Source organism: Rutidosis leptorrhynchoides, chromosome 9 (genome assembly GCF_046630445.1).
Source record: "Rutidosis leptorrhynchoides isolate AG116_Rl617_1_P2 chromosome 9, CSIRO_AGI_Rlap_v1, whole genome shotgun sequence".
NCBI lineage: Eukaryota > Viridiplantae > Streptophyta > Magnoliopsida > Asterales > Asteraceae > Rutidosis > Rutidosis leptorrhynchoides.
In genome coordinates, this window is record NC_092341.1 from 358,397,904 (window position 1) to 358,408,941 (window position 11,038).

The 11,038-nt window shown below is 38.8% G+C and overlaps 1 protein-coding gene across 1 annotated transcript; it reads right to left on the reverse strand.

Annotated features, from left to right (window-relative positions):
* Positions 1-5,745: 5,745 nt before the first annotated feature.
* Positions 5,746-8,091, reverse strand: LOC139869235 (uncharacterized). The gene is made up of 2 exons (XM_071857553.1): positions 7,251-8,091; positions 5,746-7,016 (listed from the first exon to the last, which is right to left on the reverse strand). Exons 1-2 carry the CDS (start codon positions 8,089-8,091, stop codon positions 5,746-5,748), a joined length of 2,112 nt encoding a protein of 703 aa, XP_071713654.1.
* Between the last annotated feature and the right edge of the window lie 2,947 nt (positions 8,092-11,038).

The window sequence follows — 11,038 nt, forward strand, 5'->3', positions numbered from 1 at the left end:
TGGATTTATCCAACCAAGTTTCTCGCCTTGGGGCGCACCTGTGTTGTTTGTGAAGAAGAAGGATGGATCCTTCCGTATGTATATCGACTACCGTGAACTCAACAAATTGACAATCAAGAATCGGTATCCCCTTCCCCGTATTGACGATCTTTTTGATCAACTTCAAGGATCGAGTGTTTACTCTAAGATCGATTTGCGGTCCGGTTATCACCAGTTGAGGGTGAAGGAAAGTGATGTGATGAAAACTGCATTCAGAACTTGTTATGGTCATTATGAGTTTCTCGTGATGCCATTCGGATTAACCAATGCACCTGCCGTGTTCATGGACCTCATGAATCGTGTCTGCAAGCCATACCTGGATAAGTTCGTTATCGTCTTCATAGATGATATCCTCATCTACTCTAAGAGCTAAGAAGAGCATGAGCAACATCTTCGATTAGTGCTTGAACTCTTGAGACAAGAGCAGCTTTATGCCAAATTCTCCAAGTGTGAATTTTGGTAAAAGGAAGTCCAGTTTCTGGGTCATGTTGTGAGCGACCAGGGTATCAAAGTTGATCCCGCCAAGATTGAAGCTATCAGCAAGTGGGAGACTCCCACCACTACAACTCATATTCGCCAATTCCTAGATCTCGCCGGTTATTACCGAAGATTTATTGAAGGTTTCTCTCTGATTGCGCGTCCTTTGACCGCGCTGACTCACAAGGGGAAGAAGTTCATTTGGGAACCCGCACACGAATCAGCATTTCAAACTTTGAAGAAGAAGTTAACCACCGCACCTATCTTATCACTCCCTGAGGGCAGTGACGACTTTGTTGTTTATTGCGATGCATCGAAAAGTGGTTTTGGTTGTGTACTGATGCAACGATCAAAGGTTATTGCCTATGCTTCTTGTCAACTGAAGATTCATGAACGGAACTACACTACTCACGATCTCGAACTTGGAGCCGTTGTCTTTGCGCTCAAATTGTGGAGACACTATTTGTATGGAACTAAGAGCACTATTTTCACCGATCACAAGAGTCTCCAGCACATCTTCGATCAAAAGCAACTGAATATGAGACAGCGTTGATGGATTGAGATGCTAAACGACTATGATTGTGAACTTCGTTATCATCCTGGCAAGGCCAATGTTGTAGCTGACGCTTTAAGCCGAAAGGAGAGGACGGCACCTCTTCGTGTTAGGGCTCTGAACATCACCATCCATTCAAACCTCAACAGCCAGATCAGAGTAGCCCAAGATGAGGCTCTCAAGGAGGAGAATATATCTCACGAACATTTGAACATTCTTGTCTCTCGATTCGAGGTTAGGGAGTCTGGACTCCGATGTTATGCCGGAAGAATTTAGGTACCTCTTTATGGAGATCTACGGAACCTTATACTTGATGAAGCACACAAATCGAGATATTTGATTCATCCCGGAGCGGGAAAAATGTACCACGATCTTAAGGAATAGTATTGGTGGCCGAATCTTAAGAAAGACGTTGCAACTTATGTTGATAAGTGTTTGACTTGTTCAAAAGTTAAGGCCGAACATCAAAGACCTTCTGGGTTACTTCAGCAACCGAAAATCCCGCAATAGAAGTGGGAAAGGATAACAATGGATTTCATCACCAAGCTACCAAAGACGGTGGGCGGATACGATACCATATGGGTTATCGTTGACCGTCTTACCAAATCTGCACACTTCTTGGCTATGAAGGAAACGGATACGATGGAGAGACTTGCTCAATTATACATCAAAGAGGTTGTATCTCGTCATGGTGTACCTTTATCGATCATCTCAGATCGCGATCCCCGTTTTGCTTCTAGATTTTGGCGTTCTTTGCAAGAAGCCATAGGAACCCGTCTCGACATGAGTACAGCATATCACCCACAGACCGACGGGCAAAGTGAACGAACGATTAAGACATTGGAAGACATGTTGCGTGCATGTGTCATTGATTTCGGAAAGGCCTGGGAAAGGCATTTGCCACTCGCCGAATTTTCTTACAACAACAGTTATCACTCGAGCATTAATGCCGCACCTTTTGAAGCGTCGTATGGCTGCAAGTGCCGATCTCCTATTTTTTGGGCCGAAGTAGGCGAAAAGCAAATCACCGGACCCGAGGTAGTCCATGAAACAACGGAGAAGATTGCTCAGATTCAAGTGAGACTTAAGACTGCCCGCGATCGTCAAAAGAGTTATGCCGATCTTAAATGTAAAGACTTTGAATTCAACGTGGGCGACCGTGTAATGTTGAAGGTTGCACCTTGGAAAGGTGTGATCCATTTTGGAAAATGTGGAAAGTTAAACCCACGATACATTGGTCCTTTTGAAATATTGGAACGTGTTGGACCCGTTGCTTACCGTTTAGATCTACCAGCACAATTGAGCTCAGTTCATCCTACCTTCCACGTGTCAAACTTGAAGAAGCGTCTTGCTGCACCCGAACTCATTATACCACTGGAAGAACTTACAACTGATGACAAACTCCACTTCGTGGAAGAACCTGTCGAAATTATGGACCGTGAGGTCAAAACTTTGAAACGCAACAAGATTCTGATCGTCCGAGTATGATGGAATGCCAAACGAGGACCTGAGTTTACTTGGGAGCGAGAGGATCAAATGATGCAGAAGTATCCTCACCTTTTCCCGACTCCTCCATCTACCTCAGCTTAAAATTTCGGGATGAAATTTTCTTTAACAGGTGGGTAATGTAACGACCCTAGATTTTCCAACGTTTATTTATTAATAATTATTATTAATACTTATGTTTAATGAATGTATTGTTTATATACATTTACTTGTTACAGCGATTAACTTTAAATGCCCGAACGTCTTTGTGACACGCGTACATTACACGAATAATATTTTCAAGTATTATTTACATTCATGATTGATTTTATTAATCATTTTAATTAACTAAGGTTGTTAGTTAATTACTTGGGCTTTTATTGGATTAACTTGAGAATTACTTGAAACTTGGGCTTTTATTAGTATTAGTAGACTTGAAAGCCCACCCTACTTCTTTAATGGACTTGTTAGCCCACTCTACTTAACTAAATGGATTAATTAGCCCAACACACATGCAAGTAATACTTTCAAACATAACTAGATGGATTAAGTTGCATGGAGAATCTAGTTACACATCTTTCCCATAACAACACACCTTATATCCAACTTTTAAGACTTTAACATGCAAGACCTAGTGAACAAACTCCTTCCCCCTCCCCACATGTTGAAACCGTCGGCTTTGGGAATAGCAAGGGAGGATTCAATTTTTTTTTGTGTGACTTATCTACTAGTATCCTCATCTCACTCTCTCACTTTTACACACACACACAAAAATACTTGCATCCTTTTCTCCCTTTTCTCTCTAATTCTTGTAAGTAACTTGAAGCTTTTTCTTCTCTTCTTTTCTTTGGAAAACCGAATCATATACATACATATACATCATCATCTTTTGTTCTTTGTTGTTGTTTAATTCTTTATAGTTGTTAGTAGTTGTTGTTACTTACTAATTATTAAGAATCAAACTTGTTAGTTTGATTCTTCATATCAACTTGTTCTTACAAGACATACAAGAACATAAACTTACTAGTTTATGATTCTACCTTTATTGTTAAAAGATTGAAAGTTCATGTGTTGTTAAACTCATACTTGTGATTCATGTTTGTAAACATAAAGTTTACATTCTTAAAGATCAAGCCTTGGCTTGAATCTTTAAAGTATGAACAACCATGACTTGTTACTTGTCTAAACTAGTTTATTACTTCATTCCTTGCATCTTTAAATTTGTGATTTATGTTGTTCTTGGTCAAGTGTTACTAGTTAACTTTGATCTCATTTTTCTTGAACTAAAAGTTAACTTTAAAAGTTCAAGAACATGGAAGTATAACTCTTTAGTTATAAATTCATACACTTGTGTTAGATTTAACTTAATAACTTTAGATCTAGACTTTTGGGTCTTGGATCTTCAAGATCTAACTAAGAACTATGTTCTATATCTTAAGATCCTGATTAGTTAGTTTACTTTCTAGTTTATAGTTCAATATTACTTTTATAGTTCATGTATGTGTTAAATCTAAGACTTTGATGTAACTTTGGTTCATCAAACTACATACAACACTTAATTGAGTTGTGCTACATGTCTTAGACTTACACAAGTGTTATGATGGTTAAACCTTGGTAAGATGATGCAAACACATCAACGAGTTGTACACTTGAAGCTATATGCATCAAGGATGAGAACCGTGATAAGCATCGAGTACCAAGAACCACCGGAACCTACTGTTTTACTATTTATGTGTCTGACCTGTATAACCTGGCCTACTGTAAAGATGATTTTCAGATATATCTGTTCGAGTATATAACTTTTCATTTAGGACTCGTCCTAATCCGAGTTACGGTTTAGGATTTATGGCCCTCCGATCGTCACTATGTCCTTTTAACGTTGTGCTGAAAATTCTGACCTACTCGCACTTAGACCGTCGCCACGGTCAAACAAAGACGAGTTTGCTTCTGGAATTTTTACCACAGCTATAGGACTCATATACGGAGCCATGTCCACTGTTCTCACCTTATTTCAGTAGGTATAGAGGCCGTGGTGACTGACCGAACTCAGCCTTTGTTTTAAACTCTTTTCATGAACGAAACTTACTTTTCACCTATTGTTTGATGATGAATGATGATGACCCTTAAGACCTAATTTACATATTTTTAAACCTATTGGGACGATTTACTGACTTAGTACTATTTGACTTAGGTTGAGGACTTTTCGGACCTACGTACTTGCTTATTTCCCGACTCGACTTTACCACTACTTTACCACTGTGAGTTATAGCATCCCTTTTTACTTTAACTATTTTGGGAACTGAGAATACATGCGCATTTTACATTTTACATACTAGGCACGAGTACTTAAACTTTATATATGTGTGGATTATACAACGGCATAAACATTACCTTTAGCTCGGTAACGTTTAGCCATTGGTTTTTGAACCGGTGAACGTTAATCTTAGATATGGATTCATAGGGTTTGACATCCCCACTCGGGCTAGTAGCGCTAGCATTTAACGAGTGTTTAATACTTCGTAAACATACGCACTCGCCAAGTGTACTTTTAGGGGGTATTATAAACGTTAAGTTAGTTCCCAAGTGCCCACGATTAAACATATACTTTATCATATTGTTTTGAAACGCACTTTGTAGCACTGAAATCTCGTGGCCTACCTTACATACTGTTATACTTAAACTATAGCTCACCAACCTTTGTGTTGAAATTTTTAAGCATGTTTTTCTCAGGTGCTTAAGGTTGCTTCCGCTGTGTACTAGTCTTGCTGTAGACACCCGCTGCTTTAGAGATGTCACTGCATGAACATTTATTTTGCATTCATAAACATTATACTTTTGAACTATGATTTGTAACGACCTGAGGGTCACGTACCATTTCTAATTGCTTCTGTTCATTGAGGCATACTTTTGATGTACAACATTTGACGTTAGTTATGACGTCACCTTTTATCATGAATGCAAACGTATTTTGAAAACGCATATAGTGTTTGACCTTGTAATGATCCTGTTGTTGATGATTCGTACACGATGGTTTTGTACGGGGCATCACAAGTAGCATAGCATCAAGCTCCCCTAGACCTCGGCCCTAAGGTTGACGGGCCCAGGCCCAATTGAACCTGCATCCTTGCTGAAGTCGCATGTTAACAGCAACATTTTTCTCTGTTTCTAATCGGTATAGCCGAGGGAATAAGTCACTTAGTTTGCTGTTGCCAACCCACACAGTTCCAAAAGGATGTATCCGATCCATTTCCAATTGATTTAATGAAAGAGTTCTTGAACCCGATCCCTATGTCTTCCAGAGTGTTACCTGCAACAATGATATTATGCCACGTACCCAAGGCAGGGTGATAACCAATGTCACCACCCGACCCTACGCCACCACACGAACCATAGATGCTACGAATGACTCTAACCCAAAGTGAGTTGGCTTCAGTTTTAAACCTCCACCACCACTTTGCAAGTAAAGCCAAAGTTTTACCCTTAAGAGACCCGATGTTTAACCCCTCCTTCCCGTACGAATTTAAAATTGTATCCCATTTGACCCCTGAAATTTTTGTACCCGAGTCCGACCCGCCCCAAAAAAACTTGCGTCTCACACTCTCAAGTAATTTTATCACACAATTCGGGGCACGATAGAGCAAGAAGAAGTGCAACGGAAGACTCGAAAGAACCGATTTGATAAGAACTAATCTTCCTCCATATGACATCGTTCTCATTTTCCAATTCGAGAGGCGATTTTTTACTTTATCAATTACCCGATACCAATCTTTCAATTTTGTCATCTTACAACCAATCGGGAGACCAAGATAAGTGAACGGAAATGAATCCACTTGACATCCAAATTGGTTGGAAATCACAAGCAATTCGTCATTACTAACCCCAATACCGTACACACAACTTTTATGAAAGTTCACCTTTAAACCGGATGCCAGTTCAAAACACTTGAGCAAATTTTGGAGACTACGCGCATTCGCCCTACTACACTCACCCATAAAAATGGTATCATCCGCATATTGTAAATGAGATACAAGGACTTTATCAACCCCGACTTCAATACCCTTAAAAAGTCCCTTATCTAAAGCACTTTTAGCAAGAATATTAAGCCCTTTCGCCGCGAAAATAAATAAAAAATGCGAGAGTGGGTCACCTTGCCTAACACCCCGTTCAATCGAAAATTCTTTTGTCGGAGAGCCGTTTACAAGAATGGAAATTAAGGCCGTGGTTAAACAAGATCGAATCCACTTACACCATTTATACCCAAATCCCATACATCTCATAACTTCCAATAAAAATTCCCAATTAATGCAATCAAAGGCCTTCTCAAAATCAACTTTGAAGATAATGCCTTTTTTCCTACTCGATCTAAGAAAGTCAATACATTCATTAACAATTAGTGCACCATCTAAAATGAACCTTCCTTTCAGAAATGCACTTTGTTCCGGGCCCACAAGAGAGGGAATGACTTTTCGAAGACGATTGGAGAGTATTTTAGCAATTATTTTATAATAACTACTAATTAGACTGATGGGACGGAAATCGTTTAGAACCTGCGGGTCATTTACTTTCGGAATTAGTGTAACAAATGATGCATTGCACCCCTTTGATATTTCACCCTTGTCCCAGAACCAGGTAATTGCGTCAATGAGATCAACCTTGATAATTTCCCAGTATTTTTAAAAAAAATTTAAATTAAAACCGTCTGGACCTGGTGCTTTAGTACTATCACAGTCGAAGTTAGTATCGCGAATTTCTTTTTCCTCCAATGTTTCCTCTAATTTACTAGCCTCTGAAGATGTAAGAATCGGGTACTCAAGGTCTTCCAGGCTCGGCCTTTCAATGTCAGGTTCTTTGAATCGATTAGAAAAATGCGAAACAGCTTCATATTTTATGTCTTCCGGATTATCTTTCCAACTACCATCAACTAATAGGCCACGAATTGTATTTTTATTGTTTCGCATACGTACCATCGAATGGAAGAATTTACTATTTTCATCCCCTTCCAATACCCACTTAATGCGCGCCTTTTGTTTTAGAATGCTCGACTTAATCTTCTCCTTTTCGAACCAAAGTTTCCTTGAGTTTCTCCAACTCTTCAACTCAGATTCATCTAACACCGAATGTTCAGCCTTCAACTCTAGGTTCTGGGCAACCAATCTATGCACTTCAATTTCACCTTCAAGAGTATCAAATTTATTTATACTCCATTCCTTAATCGCGTTTATAACATTTTTAAGCCTATTTCTAAATATACAATCTTTCCTGTTGATTACAAGCACCTCAGTGTCCCATGCACTTTGAATAACCTCCTCAATATCAATTTGGTCCAACCAGGCATCAAAAACTTTAAATGGTTTTGGACCAAAGTTCCTTTCTTCATCTTTCAAAATAATGGCACAATGATCCGAAAGGTGTCGGTCCATAACACTCGCTGTCAAGTCACGCCAAGGATGAAGAAATTTTTCCGTCACAAGGAAACGATCAAGTTTACTATATTTTAACCCATCACCACTAACCCGAGTGAAGATACGACCCGACATTGGTATTTCAATTAGGCAATTATCCGTAATGAATTCATTGAAATGCTTTGCCCTATATTCGATAAAGTCGCAATTAAATCTTTCAGCCTTGTTCCTTACCTCGTTGAAATCTCCACATATTACCCATGCTACATTGAGCAGCAGTCTTTCGCTTCCATTTGAGCCCCAATTTCTGGCCATAATCATTTACTTCCTGTGATTGAATTGGGCCTGAGTGTTGCTTACTGCCTGATTGGTTAGGGATTGGAGCCGGAACAAAATTGTTTTGCTTGCACTCTGTACAATTCGAACGCAATGGTTGGTTACTTGTCTTCTGCACCCTAGCACAACCTTTGATGTTCATCATTCTTGAGGATGACTTCCATCTCCTTATGTTGGACCAACATCAGTTCTTTTTCTTCATCTCTGTACCAATCATTTTTCCAATTGGATCTTTGTTTGTTTTATTGCTATCAATTGGACCCTTCGATACATTGCGTGTTTTATTTCTATCAGTTGGACCAGCGGATTTTCTCTTTTCTCTGTTGTTAATAGGATCTAGGCTAGCTATTTTTTTGCTCGTAGTAGTTGTGGCAGCCATATTTTTCTTGTCCATTCCAATCCCACAATCATTTATCCCTTCTTTAGTTGAGCTTTTATTAATTGAGACTGGCCCAACCGATTGGGCCGAAATATCATCAGGTTTTATCGTTGGCACATGGTCTTCGTTTTTACCCAACATATTAACAGAATCCAATTGATTTTCTCCGTTTGGAAAAGAATCTTTTTGATTTGAATTAGAGATATTGGGATTAAATGCTTCATGCACGTTACAAGCATCATCATTACTTTCTCCACCATTGCTTTCTCCATCATTACTTTTTCCATTAAGGCAAACATTATCATTACTTTTTCCAAAAAGACTTTTTGTTCAAGACACCATTCGTCTTCAACCGTGGGAATTTTTCGATTGAAATTGGTACCTGAAAATTCTCCGATTGCGATTGGGCTTGGATTAGATGGTTCCTTAGCCGTTGTTGATTTTTGTGACATAGTGGGGAATTTTTCGGTAACAGGATAATTTATTTTATTGCATGCGTCGGATTTTTCGGAATTAGGCGAGTGGGAATTAATGCATGCGCCTGATTTTTCGGTAACAGGAGATTGGATATTATTGCATGCATCATTATTGATAGGCCCAAAGAGATTCCTAATTCCCAGGCAATCTGATTCGTCTTCCTCCACCATTGTTTTTTTGCGATGATCTATTTTTTCTCCGTCCGTCACCGGAGGCTCTCTATCCACGTTCTGCACATTGGTACGATTGAAATCAAACACTTCCTCATCTGATTCATAACAGTCTGACCAGTCTTCATCGCCATCCATATAGGTATCTTCAATAAAGTCATCTTCGTCATTCTCCTGTTCGACAGAGCATTCTGCTTCACAACTAACCTCCACCTCTAGCTGTGCAGGAATGTTGTTATTTTCACTCACATGGACAAGTGAGATAATATTATCTAACTTAAACAACACCTCATCATCTATCCTTTGCGAATCCTTAGTGTGGACAAGAACATTACCTACTACTAGATTTTGGTGCTCGTGATTGATTTCACAATTATGAAAATCCAATACATCACCCCACATATTTGCAATCCTTTTAAAAGAATGTTCATTCCAACCTCCAACCGGAACACCTTGGATATCAAGCCATACTAACCTCCTAGTATTTGAAATAGGTTTATTATCTAAGAACTCACACTTACTCCACTTGTGAATAGCCATATTTTTATTGTTAAGTATTTGCATTGCCTCAACAGTAGATTGAAAAATAAGTAGAAATTTCAATCCACCTAAGTATTTAACATCACAATTGGATATCTCATCTGCTCTACATAGCGAACCTATTTGAGGAATGTTGTTCCAGTCCCTAACAGTTCCCACTATTGAGCGTTTGTTGATAAACCTGACACTATCTTTCACCTTGATTTCGACCACTTTATTGTTGTTGCCTCCCTTTTCTTCAATTGAGTGTCTGCCTTGATTGTTTTTTAAATCACGGTTTTGAAGTATTTTATTTCTTAGATCTTCTCCAGATTGCCCTGCCACATCTCAATAATTACGTCTATCTCGAAAGGCACCATTGGAGGCATTGGAGGCCCCATTTAGATTCACCTTGCTATTGAACCGATTGCCTTCTGGATAGTTACATGATTGGTTTGACCTTCTAGATTCATTACCCCTGTCGAAGGCTTTGAAAATTCGTATTGGGTTGTCGTCGAAGATAATGTTATTACAGGATGATAGTAATCGATCTTCATCAGTGACATTAGCGAATCTAACAAAGGCAAATCGCTGGCCGTTTCTAAGACGTTTACCGGCCATATAGACATCACGAACATCACCTTAGTTTTTGAAGGTCCTCCAAAGTTTCTCAACATTCCAATCATCCGGGAAGTTAAAGAACATGAAGGATATCAAATGGATTCCGAATAGTCTTGTTAATCGGTCTTTGAGTCTCGCGTTGTAGTCTTCCTTAACCCTATTCGTGCCCTCACCGATGTTCCTCGCATTCTCTCTTACTTTTCTCTCACCTTTCATTCTCTCTCGTGTAACTACTTTCAAAAACGTTTTTTACCGTTACACATATCTCTGTTTGGAATCAAATCAATAGGTTCAACTGAATTACATAATATATCTTCCCTGTTTAAATCACCAAATATTTACACATTACACAAGTAATCAAGTTCAAGTAAATTTTTCGCAACCATTACATAACTTCACACTTATGTTAATTCTCAAACCTCAAAAAATCGAAAAGAAATCATTAAAAGTTTCCTATAATTAAATAAATTTATTTATTTATTGGATAACTAGCCTTAAGAACTGAAGTCTGGACGATTAGTGAAAAAGAACCACATAGCTTTAGATCAATTACCAAACACTTTTCCCACATATCCACATT

Excerpts from the sequence above, each read along its gene's own strand:
- LOC139869235 (XM_071857553.1), bottom strand. The coding sequence starts at position 8,091 with ATGTCGGGTCGTATCTTCACTCGGGTTAGTGGTGATGGGTTAAAATAT. Across the intron at positions 7,017-7,250 it reads TAAAGCACCAGGTCCAGACG|TCATTCCCTCTCTTGTGGGC; the intron begins GTTTTAATTTAA and ends GTCTTCGAAAAG.